The 20940-nt window shown below is 41.1% G+C and overlaps 1 protein-coding gene across 4 annotated transcripts in view; it reads left to right on the forward strand.

Annotated features, from left to right (window-relative positions):
• Window positions 1-20702, forward strand: part of LOC138662311 (uncharacterized) — a 167396-nt gene extending 146694 nt beyond the window's left edge. For all 4 annotated transcript variants that reach the window (XM_069747779.1, XM_069747782.1, XM_069747781.1 and 1 more), the window contains exons 14-17: window positions 13444-13677; window positions 13825-14043; window positions 17554-17631; window positions 18697-20702. In XM_069747779.1, the coding sequence (XP_069603880.1) occupies window positions 13444-13677; window positions 13825-14043; window positions 17554-17631; window positions 18697-18857 (692 nt within the window). In that variant the 3' untranslated portion in view covers window positions 18858-20702. The remainder of the gene's footprint in view (window positions 1-13443; window positions 13678-13824; window positions 14044-17553; window positions 17632-18696) is intronic.
• The last annotated feature ends 238 nt before the right edge of the window (window positions 20703-20940 follow it).

A 20940-nucleotide genomic window follows, 5' to 3' on the forward strand; every position in this document is an offset into this window, starting at 1 on the left:
AATTGCGAAATTTTCAAAATTTTCGCCAAATTTCCGTTTTTATCACAAATAAACGCATAATTTATTGACCTAAATTTACCACTAACATGAAGCCCAATATGTCACGAAAAAACAATCTCAGAACCGCTAGGATCCGTTGAAGCGTTCCTGAGTTATTACCTCATAAAGGGACACTGGTCAGAATTGCAAAAAACGGCCAGGTCATTAAGGTCAAAATAGGCTGGGTCATGAAGGGGTTAATTAATATCTGGTAAATACAGTGGGGCAAAAAAGTATTTAGTCAGTCAGCAATAGTGCAAGTTCCACCACTTAAAAAGATGAGAGGCGTCTGTAATTTACATCATAGGTAGACATCAACTATGGGAGACAAACTGAGAAAAAAAAATTCAGAAAATCACATTGTCTGTTTTTTTAACATTTTATTTGCATATTATGGTGGAAAATAAGTATTTGGTCAGAAACAAAATTTCATCTCAATACTTTGTAATATATCCTTTGTTGGCAATGACAGAGGTCAAACGTTTTCTGTAAGTCTTCACAAGGTTGCCACACACTGTTGGTATGTTGGCCCATTCCTCCATGCAGATCTCCTCTAGAGCAGTGATGTTTTTGGCTTTTCGCTTGGCAACACGGACTTTCAACTCCCTCCAAAGGTTTTCTATAGGGTTGAGATCTGGAGACTGGCTAGGCCACTCCAGGACCTTGAAATGCTTCTTACGAAGCCACTCCTTCGTTGCCCTGGCGGTGTGCTTTGGATCATTGTCATGTTGAAAGACCCAGCCACGTTTCATCTTCAATGCCCTTGCTGATGGAAGGAGGTTTGCACTCAAAATCTCACGATACATGGCCCCATTCATTCTTTCATGTACCCGGATCAGTCGTCCTAGCCCCTTTGCAGAGAAACAGCCCCAAAGCATGATGTTTCCACCACCATGCTTTACAGTAGGTATGGTGTTTGATGGATGCAACTCAGTATTCTTTTTCCTCCAAACACGACAAGTTGTGTTTCTACCAAACAGTTCCAGTTTGGTTTCATCAGACCATAGGACATTCTCCCAAAAATCCTCTGGATCATCCAAATGCTCTCTAGCAAACTTCAGACAGGCCCGGACATGTACTGGCTTAAGCAGTGGGACACGTCTGGCACTGCAGGATCTGAGTCCATGGTGGCGTAGTGTGTTACTTATGGTAGGCCTTGTTACATTGGTCCCAGCTCTCTGCAGTTCATTCACTAGGTCCCCCCGCGTGGTTCTGGGATTTTTGCTCACCGTTCTTGTGATCATTCTGACCCCACGGGGTGGGATTTTGCGTGGAGCCCCAGATCGAGGGAGATTATCAGTGGTCTTGTATGTCTTCCATTTTCTAATTATTGCTCCCACTGTTGATTTCTTCACTCCAAGCTGGTTGGCTATTGCAGATTCAGTCTTCCCAGCCTGGTGCAGGGCTACAATTTTGTTTCTGGTGTCCTTTGACAGCTCTTTGGTCTTCACCATAGTGGAGTTTGGAGTCAGACTGTTTGAGGGTGTGCACAGGTGTCTTTTTATACTGATAACAAGTTTAAACAGGTGCCATTACTACAGGTAATGAGTGGAGGAAAGAGGAGACTCTTAAAGAAGAAGCTACAGGTCTGTGAGAGCCAGAAATCTTGATTGTTTGTTTCTGACCAAATACTTATTTTCCACCATAATATGCAAATAAAATGATAAAAAAACAGACTGATTTTCTGTTTTTTTTTTTTTTCTCAGTTTGTCTCCCATAGTTGAGGTCTACCTATGATGTAAATTACAGACGCCTCTCATGTTTTTAAGTGGTGGAACTTGCACTATTGCTGACTGACTAAATACTTTTTTGCCCCACTGTATGTGATATAAGGCCCTTGGTTGAAACACCTGCTCTACACGATCTTTCAAAATATGTCGGGTAAGAGATTTTACAGGTGGAATAAAGGGAGTGCATATATTGTCTGATCTGCATGTATCTCCAGTGAGAGTTAGCGGATAGATTATACCTGGTGTATAACGTGTTAAAAACGAATGAGGTTCTGGAGTACAGATCCACTATATCTGCAAAGCAGAAAAGTTGCTTGTTAAATCAAGGCTTCGTCTGACTATTAGGCCGGGATCACACACAGCGAGATATGGCCGAGTCTCGCAGGTTAAAACCAAGCTCTGGCACCGGTACTCAGGAGCCGAGCGTGCGGCCACATAGCAATACATGGAGCTGCACGCTCCGCTCCGGAGTGCCGGTGCCAGAGCTTGGTTTTAACCTGCGAGACTCGGCCGTATCTTGCTGTAGTGTGACAACGGCCTTATTCAGACTATCCAGTACCGCTGGATTAAATAGGAATGAAGTCAAAGGAGAATGCTCTGATATTAGTGGGAGTTTTTTGGAGCATTGATCCCAAATTGTTTTGGCAAAGGGTATTGGGCCTAGCGTGTGTGAATTTAACTTTTTGGAAGAGGTCCCCAAAGGTAGGAGTTGGGGTGTACTGAGGCTATCAAAAGTTTCTCAACCTCCATCCATCTAGAAAATGATCTGAGATTAGACCACGCTGGGATATGCCGAAGATGAGCAGCCCAATAATACATGATTTTATCGGACACCCAGTCCTCCTCTAGATTTGCTTGCAAGCATAATTTGATTTTTAAACCTATGCCTTTTGTGTGCCCAAATAAATTCAAGAATAAATGAACATTATGTAGTTTCCCATAAGGGTTTCGAACAGGTATATATTTTTTGGAAGTATGGTCATTTTGCCAGCTGAGATTCTTCCAAACAGAGATAACGGAAGCTTGTTCCATATATTAAGTAATCACCTATGTTCCAGAAATAATTATGGATAATTATGCTGGTATAATGTTTTATAGTTGGAGGACAAGTTAACCGCTAGATATGTTAGGGAGGTGACTTTTCCATCTGTAATTATAGTTTACCTTTAGTGGATTTAATGTAGAATCTGAGACATTTAGAGGGAGCCCAAAAGAGCATGCAGGTTAGAGAGGGTAATATGTTGTCAGTGGAACAACATCTGAAAATAGAGATCATTTATATTCCCTGTCCCTCACCACTACTGCATGAATGTTTGAGTCAAGGCGTATGCCAGCAGCCAGAGTTTCAATACATAAATAAGGGCTACAGGGGACACCCCTGCCGGGTACCATTATGAATTAAGAGGCCGATGGAGCGCATGTGGGAGTTTACCCCTTTCTGACATCTCGACGGGATAGTACGTCTGGTGACCTGGGCCCGTATGGCCATCGAAGGGATAGTATGTCATACGCGATCAGCCGCGCTCACGGGCGGAGCACGGACGATCGCGGCTGGTTGTCAGATGATTATCACAGCTGACACCCAGCACTATGTGCCAGGAGCAGTCACGGACCGCTCCTGACACTTTAACCCCCGGAACACTGTGATCAAACAAGATCGCAGTGTTCCGGTGGCATAGGGAAGCATCGCGCTGGGAGGGGCTCCCTGCGTGCTTCCCCGAGACACTCAGAACAACGCAATGTGATTGCACTGTTCCGAGGGCCTCCTCCGTGCAGGCCCTCAGATCTAAGAAGGCCACGGGATCCTTCGGGGTCCTGCAGGGAGGTGGCTTGTCAGTGCCTGCTGAGAGCAGGCGCCGGTAAGCCTCACACACTGCCTGTCAGATCGCTGATCTGATACAGTTCTCTGCAAGTGTCAGATCAGCAATCTGACTTTATACAGTGATGTCCCAACCTGGGACAAAGTAAAAAAAAAAATTAAAGTGTTAAAATATTTGTTTAAAAATTCCTAAGTAAAGAAAATAAATAATAATTTCCAAAAAATACATTTCTTTATGTAAATAAAAAAAAACAATAAAAGTACACATATTAAGTATCGCCGCGTCTGTAACGACACGACCTATAAAACTGTCCCACTAGTTAACCCCTCCAATGAACACCGGCGGTATGATAAAGCATTGTTTTTTGCCTTTTTTTTTACGCACAAAAAGTGGAATAACACGCGATCAAAAAGACGGATTTAAATAAACATGGTACCACTGAAAACGTCATCTTGTCCCCCAAAAAATGAGCTGTCATACAGCGTGATCAGCGAAAAAATAAGTTATAGCTGTCAGAATAAAGCGATGTAAAAAGTTATTTTTTTATATAAAATAGTTTTTATTGTATAACAGCGCCAAAACATAAAGAAAAGATATAAATGAGGTAAACGTACTGACCCAAAGAATAAAACTGCTTTATCAATTTTACCACACGCGGAACGGTATAAATGCCCCCCCAAAAGAAATTCATGAATAGCTGGTTTTTGTTCATTCGGCTTCCCAAAAAACGTAATAAAAAGCGATAAAAAAAAAATCATGTGCCTGAAAATGTTACCAATTAAATGTCAACTCGTCACGCAAAAAAACAAGACCTCACATGACTTTGTGGGCCAAAATATAGAAAAATTATAGCTCTCAAAATGTGGTGATGCAAAAACTATTTTTTGCAATAAAAAGCGTCTTTTAGCGTGTGACAGCTGCCAAACACAAAAACCTGATATAAAAATTTGCTATAAATAGTAAATCAAAACCCCCTTTATCACTCCCTTAGTTAGGGAAAAATAATAAAATAGAAAAATTGTATTTATTTCCATTTTCCCATTAGGGTTGGGATTGGGGCTAAAGTTAGGGTTGCGATTAGGGTTAGGGATGTGGTTAGGGTTGGCATTAGGGGTGTGTAGTGGTTAGGTTTGGAGTTAGAATTGGGGGTTTCCACTGTTTAGGCCCACCAGGGGCTCTCCAAACACGACATGGTGTCCGATCTCAATTCCAGCCAATTCTGCGTTAAAGTAAAACGATGCTCCTTCCCTTCCAAGCTCTGCCGTGCCCCCAAACAGTGGTTTACCCCCACATATGGGGTTTCAGTGTACTTAGGAGAAATTGCATAACAACCTTTGGGGTCCAATTTCTCCTGTAACCCTTGGGAAAATAAAAAAATTGGGGGGAAAAAAATATCATTTTTGTGAAAAAATATGATTTTTTGTTTTCTTTACTGCTTTACATTATAAACTTCTGTGAAGCACTTGGGGGTTCAAAGTGCTCACCACATATCTAGATAAATTCCTTATGGGGTCTATGTTCCAAAATGGTGTCATTTGTGAGGGGTTTCCATTGTTTAGGCACATCAGGGGCTCTCCAAACGCGACATGGCATCCGATCTCAATTCCAGCCAATTTTGCATTGAAAACTCAAACAGCGCTCCTTCCCTTCCGAGCTCTGCTGTGCGCCCGAACAGTGGTTTACCCCCACATATGGGGTATCGGCGTACTCGGGACAAATTGTACAACAACTTTTGCAGTCCAATTTCTCTTGTTACCCTTGGTAAAATAAAACAATTGGATCTGAAGTAAATTTTGTGTTCATATTTTAATTTAAACACTCCAAAAATTCCTGTGAAGCACCTGAAGGGTTAATAAACTTCTTGAATGTGATTTTGAACACCTTGAGGGATTCTAAAAAGAATGCTGTCACGTTTGGGTATTTTCTATCATATACAGACCCCTCAAAGTGACTTTAAATGTGATGTGGTCCCTAAAAAAAAATATGGTGTTGTAAAAATTAGAAATTGCTGGTCAACTTCTAACCCTTATAACTCCCTTACAAAAATAAAATTTGGTTCCAAAATTGTGCTGATGTAAAGTAGAAATGTGGGAAATGTTATTTAACCCCTTTCTGCCATTAGACGTACTATTCCGTCCATGTGGGGAGGGCTTTACTTCCCAAGGACGGAATAGTACGTCATAGGCGATCGGCCGCGCGTCAGCTGCTTATCGCAGCTGACATCCGCACTATGTGCCAGGAGCGGTCACGGACCGCCCCCGGCACATTAACCCCTGGCACACCGCGATCAAACATGATCGCGATGTTCCGGCGGTGCAGGGAAGCATCGCGCAGGGAGGGGGCTCCCTGCGGGCTTCCCTGAGACCCCCGCAGCAACGCGATGTGATCGCGTTGCTCCGGGGGTCTCTTACCTCCTCCCTGCAGCAAGTCCCGGATCCAAGATGGCCACGGATCCGGGTCCTGCAGGGAGGGAGGTGGCTTACCAAGTGCCTGCTCAGAGCAGGCACTTGGTAACGCTGCAGCGCTGTTTGACAGATTGGTGATCTGTCAGAGTGCTGTGCAAACTGGCAGATCACCGATCTGTATTGTCCCCCCCTGGGACAAAGTAAAAAAGTAAAAAAAAAATTTTGCAAGTGTGTAAAAAAAAAAAAAAAAAAAAAAAAAAAAAAAAAAAAAAATAAATATATATATATATATATATATATATATATATATATATATATATATTTCTATATATATTTCTTTATCTAAATAAAAAAACAAAACAATAAAAGTACACATATTTAGTATCGCTGCGTCCGTAACGACCCGACCTATAAAACTGGCCCACTAGTTAACCCCTTCAGTAAACATCGTAAGAAAAAAAAAAAACGAGGCAAAAAACGCTTTATTATCATACCTCCAAACAAAAAGTGGAATAACACGCGATCAAAAAGACATATATAAATAACCATGGCAACGCTGAAAGCGTCATCTTGTCCCGCAAAAAACGAGCCACCATACAGCAACATCAGCAAAAAAATAAAAAAGTTATAGTCCTCAGAATAAAGCGATGCAAAAATAATAATTTTTTCTATAAAATAGTTTTTATCTTATAAAAGCGCCAAAACATAAAAAAAATGATATAAATGAGGTGTCGCTGTAATCGTACTGACCCGAAGAATAAAACTGCTTTATCAATTTTACCAAACGCGGAACGGTATAAACGCTTCCCCCAAAAGAAATTCATGAATAGCTGGTTTTTGCTAATTCTGCCTCACAAAAATCGGAATAAAAAGCGATCAAAAAATGTCATGTGCCCGAACGTGTTACCAATAAAAACGTCAACTCGTCCCGCAAAAAACAAGACCTCACATGACTCTGTGGACTCAAATATGGAAAAATTATAGCTCTCAAAATGTGGTAACGCAAAAAATATTTTTTGCAATAAAGAGTCTTTCAGTGAGTGACGGCTGCCAATCATAAAAATCCGCTAAAAAACTCGCTATAAAAGTAAATCAAACCCCCCTTCATTACCCCCTTAGTTAGGGAAGAATAAAAAAAATTTAAAAAATGTATTTATTTCCATTTTCCCATTAGGGTTAGGGCTAGGGCTAGGGTTAGGGTTAGGGCTAGGGTTAGGGCTAGGGTTATGGTTAGGGCTAGGGTTACGGTTAGGGCAAAGGCTACAGTTGGGGTAAGGCTACAGTTAGGGTTAAGGCTACAGTTAGGGTTAAGGCTACAGTTAGGGTTAAGGCTACAGTTAGGGTTAAGGCTACAGTTAGGGTTAAGGCTACAGTTAGGGTTAGGGTTTGGATTACATTTGCAGTTGGGAATAGGGTTGGGATTAGGGTTAGGGGTGTGTCTGGGTTAGAGGTGTGGTTAGGGTTACCGTTGGAATTAGGGTTAGGGGTGTGTTTGGATTAGGGTTTCAGTTATAATTGGGGGGTTTCCACTGTTTAGACACATCAGGGGCTCTCCAAACGCGACATGGCGTCCGATCTCAATTCCAGCCAATTCTGCGTTGAAAAAGTAAAACAGTGCTCCTTCCCTTCCGAGCTCTCCCGTGTGCCCAAACAGGAGTTTACCCCAACATATGGGGTATCAGCGTACTCAGGACAAATTGGACAACAACTTTTGGGGTCCAATTTATCCTGTTACCCTTGGGAAAATACAAAACTGGGGGCTAAAAAATAAGTTTTGTGGGGAAAATAAAGATTTTTTAATTTTCATGGCTCTGCGTTCTAAACTGTAGTGAAACACTTGGGGGCTCACAGTTCTCACAACACATCTAGATAAGTTCCTTTGGGGGTCTAGTTTCCAATATGGGGTCACTTGTGGGGGGTTTCTACTGTTTAGGTACATTAGGGGCTCTGCAAACGCAATGTGACGCCTGCAGATCATTCCATCTAAGTCTGTATTTCAAATGGCACTCCTTCCCTTCCGAGCCTTCCCATGCGCCCAAACGGTGGTTCTCCCCACATATGGGGTATCAGCGCACTCAGGACAAATTGCACAACAAATTTTGGGGTCCAATTTCTCCTGTTACCCTTGGGAAAATACAAAACTTGGGGCTAAAAAATAATTTTTGTGGGAAAAAAATTTTGTTTTATTTTTACGGCTCTGCATTATAAACTTCTGTGAAGCATTTGGTGGGTCAAAGAGCTCACCACACCTCTAGATAAGTTCCTTAGGGGGTCTACTTTCCAAAATGGTGTCACTTGTGGGGGGTTTCAATGTTTAGGCACATCAGTGGCTCTTCAAACGCAACATGGCGTCCCATCTCAATTCCTATCAATTTTGCATTGAAAGGTCAAACGGCGCTCCTTCGCTTCCAAGCTCTGTCATGCGCCCAAACAGTGGTTTACCCCCACATATGGGGTATCGGTATACTCAGGACAAATTGTACAACAAGGTTTGGGGTCCATTTTCTCCTGTAACTCTTGGCAAAATAAAACAAATTGGAGCTGAAGTAAATTTTTTGTGAAAAAAAGTTAAATGTTCATTTTTATTTAAACATTCCAAAAATTCCTGTGAAACACCTGAAGGGTTAATAAACATCTTGAATGTGGTTTTGAGAACCTTGAGGGGTGCAGCTTTTAGAATGGTGTCACACTTGGGTATTTTCTATCATATAGACCCCTCAAAATGACTTAAAATGAGATGTGGTCCCTAAAATAAAATGGTGTTGTAAAAATGAGAAATTGCTGGTCAACTTTTAACCCTTATAACTCCCTAACAAAAAAAAAAATGTTGGTTCCAAAATTGTGCTGATGTAAAATAGACATGTGGGAAATGTTACTTATTAAGTATTTTGTGTGACATATCTCTGTGATTTAATTGCATAAAAATTCAAAGTTGGAAAATTGCGAAATTTTCAAAATTTTCGCCATGTTTCCGTTTTTTTTCACAAATAAACGCAGGTAATATCAAAGAAATTTTACCACTATCATGAAGTACAATATGTCACGAGAAAACAATGTCAGAATCACCGGGATCCGTTGAAGCGTTCCAGAGTTATAACCTCATAAAGGGACAGTGGCCAGAATTGTAAAAATTGGCCCGGTCCATAACGTGCAAACCACCCTTGGGGGTAAAGGGGTTAAGTATTTAAGGGCATGAAAATTCAAAGTTGGAAAATTGCAAAATTTTCAAAATTTTTGCAGATTTCAGGTTTTTTTTTCCACAAATAAACGCAGGTAATGTCAAAGAAATTTTACCATTATCATGAAGTACAATGTCATGAGAACAGTCAGAATCACCAGGATCCATGGAAGCGTTCCAGAGTTATTATTATTATTTATTTTATGTAGCACCATTGATTCCATGGTGCTTTACATGAGAAGGGGTTACATACAAGTTACAGATATCACTTACAGTAAACAAACTAACAATGACAGACTGATACAGAGGGGCGAGGACCCTGCCCTTGCGGGCTTACATTCTACAGGATTATGGGGAAGGAGACAGTAGGTTGAGGGTTGCAGGAGCTCCGGTGTTGGCGAGGCGGTAGCTTCGGTAGTGGTGAGGAGGCAGCGGGGTCAGTGCAGGCTGTAGGCTTTCCTGAAGAGATGGGTTTTCAGGTTCCGTCTGAAGGATCTGAATGTGGTTGATAGTCGGACATGTTGGGGCAAAGAATTCCAGAGGATGGGGGATATTCGGGAGAAGTCTTGGAGGCGGTTGGGTGAGGAGCGAATAAGTGTGGAGGAGAAAAGGAGGTCTTGGGAGGACCGGAGATTACGTGAGGGAAGATATTGGGAGATTAGTTCAGAGATATATGGAGGAGACACATTATGGATGGCTTTGTAGGTCAGTATTAGTAATTTGATCTGGATACGCTGAGGGAATGGGAGCCAGTGAAGAGATTTGCAGAGGGGGGAAGCAGAGGAGTAGCGAGGAGAGAGAGTTATAACCTCATAAAGGGACAGTGGTCAGAATTGTAAAAATTGGCCTGGTTATTAACGTGCAAACCACCCTTGGGGAAAAAGGGGTTAACCGATGCTGAGGGTTGGGAATATAGACTTTTCAGGGCCATGATAAATGGCCCCAAAGGCCCAAATTAGTTAAGAGTGTGTATATGTATATATATATATATATATATATATATATATATATATATATATATATATATATATATATATATATATATATATATATATATATATATAATTAGATTGTGGCCCGATTCTAACGCATCGGGTATTCTAGAATATGCATGTCCCCGTAGTATATGGACAATGATGATTCCAGAATTCGCGGCAGACTGTGCCCGTCGCTGATTGGTCGAGGCAACCTCATCATCGTCGCCATGGCAACCATTATGACATCTACGTCGATACTGTGCCCGTCGCTGAATCAGAAACGTGAGATGTCTACGTCCTTTATGACATCATCGTCGCTGTGCCCGTTGCTGACTGGTCGAGGCCTGGCGGCCTCGACCAATCAGAGACGCGGGATTTCCAAGACCCTTCTGTCTGTCAGGATATTCATTGGTCGTGGCCTCTGTCTGCCATGGAATCCAAGTCGCTGATTGGTCTCGCCAGCTGCCGGTCATGGCTGCCACGACCAATCAGCGACGGCCACAGTCCCGATTAGTCCCTCCCCTGCAGTCAGCGCCCGCTCCATACTCCCCTGTGTGACCAAGTTTTTACTATTGATGCTGCCTATGCAGCGTCAATAGTAAAAACATCTGTTAAAAATAATTTAAAAAAAAATCATTATATACTCCCCTTTTGAGACGCTCCGGTGACTGCTCCATGCAAGCGGCAGGTTCCGGTGCCATGTATGGGAGAAGGACCTGCCATGACGTCACGGTCATGTGACCGAACTACAAGGGGCCCTCGGAAGGTGAGTATATGTTTATTTTTTAACCTGTGACATATGTGGCTGGGCAATATACTACGTAGCTGGGCAAGATACAACGTGACTGGCCAATATACTACGTGGCTCCGTGCTGTATACTACGTCGCTGTGCAATATACTACGTGGCTCTGTGCTATATACTACGTGGCTGGGCAATAAACTACGTGGCTGGGCAATAAACTACGTGGCTGGGCAATAAACTACGTGGCTGGGCAATATACTACATGACTGGGCAATATACTACGTGGACATGCATATTCTAGAATACCCGATGCGTTCAAATCGGGCCACCATCATAATATTTTTCATATAGAAATGTTTGTAAACAGTGGAAACACTGCATTAATACATTTTAATTACTATTTTAAGCTTAATTTCACAAAAAATCTAACTACAAGAAAACTGGTGGCACCTTCCTCTTTTCTTGGTTGGGAGGAAGAGTATCCTAAAGAGAGTATAATTTGGATAAATAACACAGGTCAACAAAAACAAATTTTTTTTCTGGTGTCCAAAATATTTTAATGAATTTGGGGTATTTTTGGGGTGCTGATTCTGAATATGCTATCAGTTTTGCCAGATTGGCTCAAGTTTTTGAGATTTTTGGTATCTTATTTATAGCACTTGTTGGTAAATGCGACGCATCATCTCATTAATTTCTTTGGATTAGTACTTGAACTGAGCAGTTCTCAATATAGTTTTGTGTTAATTAGTGTTCTAAAAGTTTGTTCATAGCTTGATTTTTGCACTAACTTTATGTTGTTGTCTGTTTTCCAGTGAAAAGCATGAACTCATCAAGAAGTTGTCTTAACGATCCAGACTCATTCTGTTACATTTGTGGTGAATACACACTGCCAATACACACTTCATCATCATCAGGTGGGGGAAGGTCAGGTAACATGGTAAACACAGGTACAGGCACATCTTCACAATGAGGGACAGGCCTTCTTGCAGATTCCATGTTAGGTTACTCCCATTTTCGTTTCTTATGCTTATTGAATCCTTGCACTTGCACTGCACAGAAATAACAGTCATCATGATGATTTTTTTGCTCTCTCCACACCATTGGAACACCAAATTTGAAGCTTTTTCTTTGTCCTTTGCTCCATTTTCGTAATAATTCGATACATGCTTTGCACACTATGTGTGGTGCCCAAAACTTGTCTTGGTCCCCAAGCATAACCCCAAAATAGGCAAAATACACTTTTTTTACGAAGTCTGTTATGTTTCTTCTATGTTTTGGCAGTGTGTATTCACCACAAATGTAACAGAATGAGTCTGGATCGTTAAGACAACTTCTTCTTGATGAGTTCATGCTTTTCACTGGAAAACAGACAACAACATAAAGTTAGTGCAAAAATCAAGCTATGAACAAACTTTTAGAACACTAATTAACACAAAACTATATTGAGAACTGCTCAGTTCAAGTACTAATCCAAAGAAATTAATGAGATGATGCGTCGCATTTACCAACAAGTGCTATAAATAAGATACCAAAAATCTCAAAAACTTGAGCCAATCTGGCAAAACTGATGACATATTCAGAATCAGCATCAGAATCAGCAGCCCAAAGTTACCCTAAATTCGATGAAATATCTTTGGCACCAAAAATGCTGTTGACCAGTGATTATAATCATAAAAGGTGCATAGATAAACGACTTCCAACCATGTCCCCTAAGTTGCTTTGCTAGATGAGTGTGGGATTTGTTCCCTTTGTCATAATACCTTTGTCTACAATAAAGTAATAGTTTCTCCATTTTGTAAATGGTAATATCTTTTCGAATTGAAACTGTTTCTCTAAGTGTTCTCTTGAATGGTGGTATAGTTAGTTTAGCCTCCGAAGTCCTTAGTGGGTCAGTCAGAAGGTCTATCTGGTGTAGTCTATCTTTTTTACCACAGAGAGCTCCTTTGCATGTTGTGAGTTCACAGCAGCAGCTTCCAAATGCAAATGCCACACCTGAAATCCGCTCCAGACCTTTTACCCACTTAATTGATGATGGATTAACAGTGGAATAGCCCACACACCCATTAAAAAGCTTTTGAGATAACTGTCCAATTACTTTTGATTCCTTTTTAAAAAGAGGCAGCTGAATATTAAAGAGCTGTAATTCCTAAATCCTTACTCCAAGTAGGATGTAAATACCCTCAAATAAAACCTAACCATCTGCACTTTAAACCTGTATTGATTTTAGAACTGTATCTTGAATGTTTTGTCAAGTGGCTTAAATTCCAAAACTGATGTCACTGTACAAATATTTCTGGACCTAACTGTATTTTGCATGTATTTAAATGTTTACTGGTTTGGCTGCCATCTGCTGCCAGGGTGAGCCATGCAATTGTGCGCCAGTCATGCTTTTAAAAAAAAAAAAAAAATTATAATATTTATAATAATATTATTATTTAAAGGAAGACTAGCAAAGAACGAAACTTATTGTTATGCTTATTGAGCAGAGTGTGACACTTCTTTGTCAATGCCTCTTTTTTGTATTTATTTTACATTTTTGCTAATTCCTCAGGACATTTCACCCAGATGGTATGGAAGGCATCCAAGGAGATTGGAGTTGGAGTCGCAACCAGCGGAAAGGGAATGTTCATTGTTGTAGCTCAGTACCACCCATGTGGCAACATCACCAATCCTGGGTTCTATGCTCGTAACGTTCTACCACGGGGATCGAAAATCACTGTAGAAGAGGATGATGATGATGGTTTTGTGAAGGATTCTGCTCCTAATGACATTATTGCTATTCCTGGTATGATTTGAACTATTATAAAATTATTTTAATCCGAGAAATGGATTACTGGAAAGATAGAGTGGGATTGTGAGAACCTCGAAGTCATATAAATAAACTTGTAGTAACATGTTGTTACTTCCATTGTTACTATTTTCTTATCCACAGAGAAAGACCTGAAAACATTCCGGAAAGATCTACTAAGTGAGCACAACAAGTACAGGCGCACACACGGAGCAGGAGCCTTGCAGCTCAGCACATCGCTGACCCAGGAAGCCCAGAAGTGGGCGGATCACCTAGTAGGGGTCCGTGCTCTACAGAACAGTTCTACTGAACATGGAGAGAACCTTTGGTATCGCTGGGGCACCGACACTAGCCTGCCTACTGGTATGTGGTTAAATTAGTATTTAACCCTTTCCCGACCTGTGACGCCACGTAGGCATCATGAAAGTTGGTGCTAATCCGACCTGTGATGCCTGTGTCGCGTGCCCCCCGTGGCTACGATCGCTCTGAATGGCTGTTTCACTTTCAACAGCCAACCAGAGCAATCATAATATTTCACCAATGAAAATTGGTGAAATATTACAATCCAGCCGTAGCTGATACTGCAATATCATCGGCTACGGCTGGAGACCCCGATCTGCCCCCACCACCGACTGTCAGCAGCGATCTGCCGCCGCCGTCAGTGTTTCATCCCCTCTGTCCTGTCCTCCTCTGCCCTCTTCTTCCCTCCTCTCCCCTCCACTCCCCCCGCTCTCCGATCTCGCCCCCCCCTCCCCCCGTACCTACCTAGTCCCGATATCCCTCCCGATGTCCGTCCGTCTTCTCCATGGGCGCTGTCATCACCCAAAATGGCGGGCGCATGCGCAGTGCAACTGCCCGCTGAATTTGCCGGTGGGCAGATTCATTCCAGGCACCTTTTGATCACTGTGATAGGTCCTATCACAGTGATCAAAATAGTAAAAAAAAAACTCTTGATCACCCCCATAGGTAGGGAAAATAATGAAATAAAGAAAATATATTTATTTTTACTTTTCTACTAGGGTTAGGGTTGCAATTATGGTTAGAATTAGGGTTATGGTTGCAATTAGGGTTAGGGTTAGAATTAGGGTTAGGGTTGCAATTAGGGATAGGATTTCAATTCGGGTTAGAAGTAGGATTGCAATTAGGGTTTGGGTTAGAATTAGGATTGCAATTAGGGTTAGGGTTAGAATTAGGCTATGTGCACACGGTGCAGATTGGCCGCTGCGGAGTCGTGGCAGTTTTCCATCACGTTTACAGTACCATATAAACCTATGGAAAATCAAATCCGGTGTGCCCATGGTGCGGAAAATACAGCGCGGAAACGCTGCGTTGTACATTCTGCAACATATCAATTTTGTGCGGATTCCGCAGTGTTTTACACCTGTTCCTCAATAGGAATCCATAGGTGAAATCCCCACAAAAAACACTGGAAATCCGCGGTAAATCCTCGCAGTGCGTTTTACCTGCGGATTTTTCAAAACAGCGGAATAATCCGCACACTAATCCGCAACGTGGGCATATAGCCTTAGGGTTAGGGTTGGTACTAGAGTTAAGGTTGGAATTAGGGTTAAGGTTAGAGTTAGGGGTGTGTTGGGGTTAGGCTTATGGTTAGTGTTATGGTTGGGACTAGGGTTAGGGGGGTGTTGGGGTTAGGCTTGGGATTGGGGGTGTGTTGGGGTTAGGGTTGTGTTTAGGGGTGGGTTGGGGTTGTGATTAGGGTTATGGTTAGAGTTGGAATTAGGGTTAGGGGTGTGTTGGCGTTAGAATTTAGGGGTTTCCACTGTTTAGGCAGATCAGGGGGTCTCCAAACCCGACACGGCGCCACCATTGATTTCAGCTAATCTTGCATTCAAAAAGTCAAATGGTGCTCCCTCCCTTCCGAGCCCCGACGTGCCCCCAAACAGTGGTTTGCCAAAAAATATGGGGCATAAGCGTACTCAGGAAAAATTGCACAACAACTTTAGGGGTATAATTTCTCCTGTTATCCTTGGAAAAGTAAAAAAATGGGGGCTAAGAAATTATTTTTTGTGGGTAAAAAAATTATTTTTTATTTTTATGGCTCTGCGTTATAAAATTCTGTGAAGCACTTGGGGGTTCAAAGTGCTCACTATGCATCTAGATAAGTTCCTTGGGGGGGGGGTCTAGTTTCCAAAATGGGGTCACTTGTGGTGGGTTTCTACTGCTTAGGCACATCAGGGGCTCTGCAAACGCAACGTGACGCCCGCAGACCATTCCATCAAAGTCTGCATTTCAAAACGTCACTACTTCCCTTCCGAGCCCCGACGTGTGCCCAAACAGTGGTTTACCCCCACATATGGGGTGTTAGCATATTCAGGACAAACTGGACAACTATTGTCGTCCAATTTCTCCTGTTACTCTTGTGAAAATAAAAAATTGCGGGCTAAAAAAATCATTTTTTTTGAGGAGAAAAAAAGATTTTTTATTTTTACGGATCTGCGTTATAAAATTCTGTGAAGCACTTGGGGGTTCAAAGTGCACACTATGTATCTAGATAAGTTCCTTGTGGGGTCTAGTTTCCAAAATGGGGTCACTTGTGGGGGAGCTCCAATCTTTAGGCACACAGGGGCTCTCCAAACGCGACATGGTGTATGCAAACGATTGGAGCAAATTTTTCATTCAAAAAGTCAAATGACGCTCCTTCCCTTCCGAGCCCTGCCTTGCGCCCAAACAGTGGTTCCCCTCCCCCCCACATATGGGCTATTGGCGTACTCAGGACATTGTACAACAACTTTTAGGGTCTAGTTTCTCCTTTCACCCTTGGGAAAATAAAAAAAATTGTTGCTAAAAGATCATTTTTGTGACTAAAAAGTTAAATGTTCATTTTTTTCCTTCCATGTTGCTTCTGCTGCTGTGAAGTACCTGAAGGGTTAATATAATTCTTAAATGTGCTTTTGAGCACCTTGAGGGGTGTAGTTTTTAGAATGGTGTAACTTTTCGGTATTTTCAACCATAAACTGACTTCAAATGTGATGTGGTCCCTAAAAAAAAAATGGTTTTGTAAATTTTGTTGTAAAAATGAGAAATCGCTGGTCAAATTTTAACCTTTATAACTTCCTAGCAAAAAAAAAATTTTGTTTCCAAAATTGTGCTGATGTAAAGTAGACATGTGGTAAATCTTATTTATTAACTATTTTGTGTCGCATAACTCTCTTAACAGAATAAAAACTTGAAAATTGCAAAATTTTCACCAAATTTCCGCTTTTTTCAAAATAAATGCAAAAATTATCGACCTAAATTTACCACTAACATGAAGCCCAATATGTCACGAAAAAATAATCTCAGAACCGCTAGGATCCGTTCAAGCGTTCCTGAGTTATCTCATAAAGGGACACTGGTCAGAATTGCAAAAAATGGCCAGGTCATTAAGGTCAAAATAGGCTGGGTCATGAAGGGGTTAAAGGGTAACTGCATCAAAACTTAAAATTTTAAGTAGAGTGAACCCTATTGGATCAAATCTTGTAGAAAAAGTTGTAGGAGAAATTGGAGGAAAATTTTGCTGATAAGGTTGTAGGTTTCGGTAATCCTGATTCTCCCGTTCCTTGACACAATCTCAGGTTGGCAAAATCAGAGAATGAAGGAAAATCTGGGTAGGTTAGTTTTGATGTTCAGCCTATTCCATTGCATAGAGCTCACTATGTTGGTATGAGGGGGCCTGATAACGTCTTAAATGGAAATGACCGACCTTCAAAGGTCTTCATATTTGGCTCCAATGGTTCTCATTGTATCAATATCAATGTATCCTAATTTGCTTCAGAGATCAGTGATTGCCATGCTGGACATTGGGCCCCGTATGTTCATATTTCATTGTTTACCCTTGTATAAAGTAACTCATTGAATGTTCTTTAATCATAGGAAAGGAAGTGGGAGAGTCTTGGTACAATGAGAATACGAAGTACAATTTCAGCACCCCTGGATTCCAAAGCGGATCAGGTGAGAGAATCCTACATTCCAAAGTCCACATAGAATCATAGAATTCACGAATTCATCTTTGACTTTTCTTTTGAAATGCCCTCAACATCGTTTCTTATTGCTTTTGGTCTCTCTTTCAAGCTTCTCTTCATTACTGGCTTTAGCTCTTCTAAAGCTTGCCCTGCATTACCTGCAGACATAATTATATTGTTCTTTAGCTATGCCCCCTCTTTCCAGTTGATATACATTTATTTTTTCCTTTTTAGCAACTGATTAAGTTCTGTGTTCATCCACCCTGGTCTCTTTAAATGCTTCCAATTTTTTCTTTTCGGGACTGTTACTAACTGTGCAATCTTGTACTATAAGAAGCTGGTCATGTTCCCTTCCCCGAGCTCTCTTTAGGATAGTCTGTTGGGAGGAGCATGACCACCAGTTATAAAAGCTTTCTTCCTCTTGGTAAAGATAATTTGGATTTTTTTCAATAGCTTTGGAGGGATCTCTTCAATGAGGACTTCCAGAATTAGTTTCTCTTGTTTATAGGCTATGTAGTGCCCAAGGAGTTGCACACTGGCAACTGCACAAGGTTGTCTTTTTTTTTTTTTTTTTTAAGGGTGTTCCAAAGATGGACACCTGACTGAAAGTGGACTATATGCTAGACTGAATTGAGTACTGTGGAGCTAAAATTTATGGGGCACCGTAAACAAAGTAGTATTTTGCATTGTATGGTGACATTTAGTTAAACTGTGGATACGTTTACCACAGGGTGAAGATATCATTGGTGCATCCTGTAAGTGGGCCTAGTCCCATCTCCACAGCAAGTGGAATTTTGCATTATGTGGATCTATTAGGCTATAAAGGGCCCATATATTGTCCTTTTCTGTCTGTGTCCTCCAGTGGTCTATCATATTTGGGCTCATGGTCTAATTTTCCATTAATATCCGCTTTGGGGCTATGTCTACAGTTCCCTTTTAATGGAAATAAGATGAAATACCAGACATGGCCTGTGGACAGGAGTGGAACTGTTTCAGAAAGTACCCCTTATTTTGTGTACCCACCCTTCATTTCACCCACTATTTCATTATCCAGGTAACTTCTCCCAGATGATCTGGAAAGGGTCTATCCAGGCTGGTTTTGGACTCAGTACAGACAATAAAGGAATGTACATCGCGGTGGGCTTCTACGACCCGGCTGGTAACATCGCCAACAAAGGATACTTCGAGGATAATGTCCTGCCTAAAAAGAAGTGATGTGGAAATGTGGCCACTAACTTCAAGCACTCACCAACACCTGACTTTTTGCATGGGTCAGTGACATTTACACCAAATGAAGGACTTTTTACCAAGTTTTGAAGGATTATGTTAAAATAAATTGCAGATTTTTGTGATAATTCTCCCCTCAGGTTCAGCATACCGCCACTGACTACACGTCAAGATTTCCACATCTCCTTATATAAAACTTGCCACCTCCACATAATTTTGATCAGTTGGACCCCCTAATAGGCTCCACGCTTTTGGGGGCGATTTTGTGAGTTGTTACATGATCTGTACATTAGTTTGTATTATAAAAAAAATATAGGTCATGTGGTGGGCTATAACTAGGAATGTACTTGGAGGCCTATTGTGCGTATCAAAAAAACCAAAAAGAAATGGACACTAGAGCTAAATAGACATAATGTAAGCTTTAATTGTAAATATTTTAAAAAACATAATAAAATTTTGGTAATGGACGCAACATAAAAAGCGATAGAAAACAACCTAGTACTGCATCAGAGAAACAGGAGACACAAATGGCACTGACAAAGGCCACTGAGTAATGAAGTACAACTTATACAAATATTCAAATAATTCTATCCAAAAAACTCAGTGGCCTAAATCTCTGATGCGGTACTAGGTTGTTCTCCATCACTTTTTCTGTTGCATCTATTACCACAAATTTTTTTTGTTTTTTAAAATATTTACAATTAAAGCTTACATTATGTCTATTTAGCTCTAGTGTCCATTTATTTTTGGTTTTCTGTATTATACATGGCAGAGCGTGGATAATTTTTTGCCCTTTTTTTGGATTATATTGTGGGTATCACTAGCATGTCATGATCCTTCTGCCTTTTTTTTGTTACCCTGAGATATCATGTAAGCTACATTTTGGACCATGATGGTTCTAGTGGCAACAAAAAGGTGCCAACTTAATAAAGCTTATTAACCACTATATTTAGGAAGAAAAAAAATCAAATTTTGTTGGCCTCATTTATCTGAATGACAAAATCTAAAGGAGAAAAGAAGTGGTACCCCTTTATCTCCATCCATGACAGAGATGGAAGGGCCTCAAGTTTACCCACCCTATGCATATTGAACCAATTGCCTATTGTTTGTTGGAAATGTAGTACATTTAGGGTGGCAAATACTGCTCAAGTCCTGCCAGCCACTATCAAAAGAGATGGGACCAACCAAACCCAGGCCAGGCCTGTAATCTCCTATGGTCTTCATCTACACCAGTAATATAAAGTGCTTTCATGAAAGGGTCAAGAATTTGCCATGTTTTAATGTAAAAGGGTTGTCCTCTACTCTACCAACCCCTTCTTAGATACTGCATTTCCCAATTTAAAATAAAAACGCCTTATACTCACCTTCAGTACCGGCATCATTCCAGCGATGTCTGTGCCGGTTTTCCTGAGGATCACATGACATTGGCTGCAGGACTCACATGGCATAACAATCAGCAGTCCCTAATGGTCTGCTGCGCGCTCCCTTCTTTTAAACGCCTGCGGTTCATTCGAAGGAAGTGAGAATACAGTAGTCCAATTGTGGCTGCTGATTATGCCACGTGAGCCTCAGCAGACCCGGCGCTGACATCACTGGAATGGCACCATTACAGTAGGTGAGTATAAGGGGTTTTTATTTAATGTTGGAGAATGTAGTATTTAAGAAGGGAATGTATCAAACCCCTTTTAATTCATGAATTATTATTTGTAGGTTTTGTTTTATGTTTATACCACTATCCGAACAAGGTACCACTGATATTCAAGTCTTAATGTTACAATTGCTACTATAGTGTGTACGTCCTTGTTTTTCTATTAAAAACATTTTGTTTCTTTTGTTGTGTGTGTTTTTTAAAAATGTAAATTCCAACTTTTATCACAATATGAAAACACTCATGCCGGTTGTTAAATTTTTCAATTGATTTTTCACTCGTGTCACTTGTTGCCATGCAAACTATCACCCCTTACCTATAGCCTGTCCACTGACCTGCTCTTGATTGACTATATGTTGACGAAAACTAAATTTATAAAAGAATCCTGAATCAAAACCTCCTTTCCCCCCCCCCCCCCCCCCC

This window comes from Ranitomeya imitator, chromosome 2 (genome assembly GCF_032444005.1).
Source record: "Ranitomeya imitator isolate aRanImi1 chromosome 2, aRanImi1.pri, whole genome shotgun sequence".
Classification (NCBI taxonomy): domain Eukaryota; kingdom Metazoa; phylum Chordata; class Amphibia; order Anura; family Dendrobatidae; genus Ranitomeya; species Ranitomeya imitator.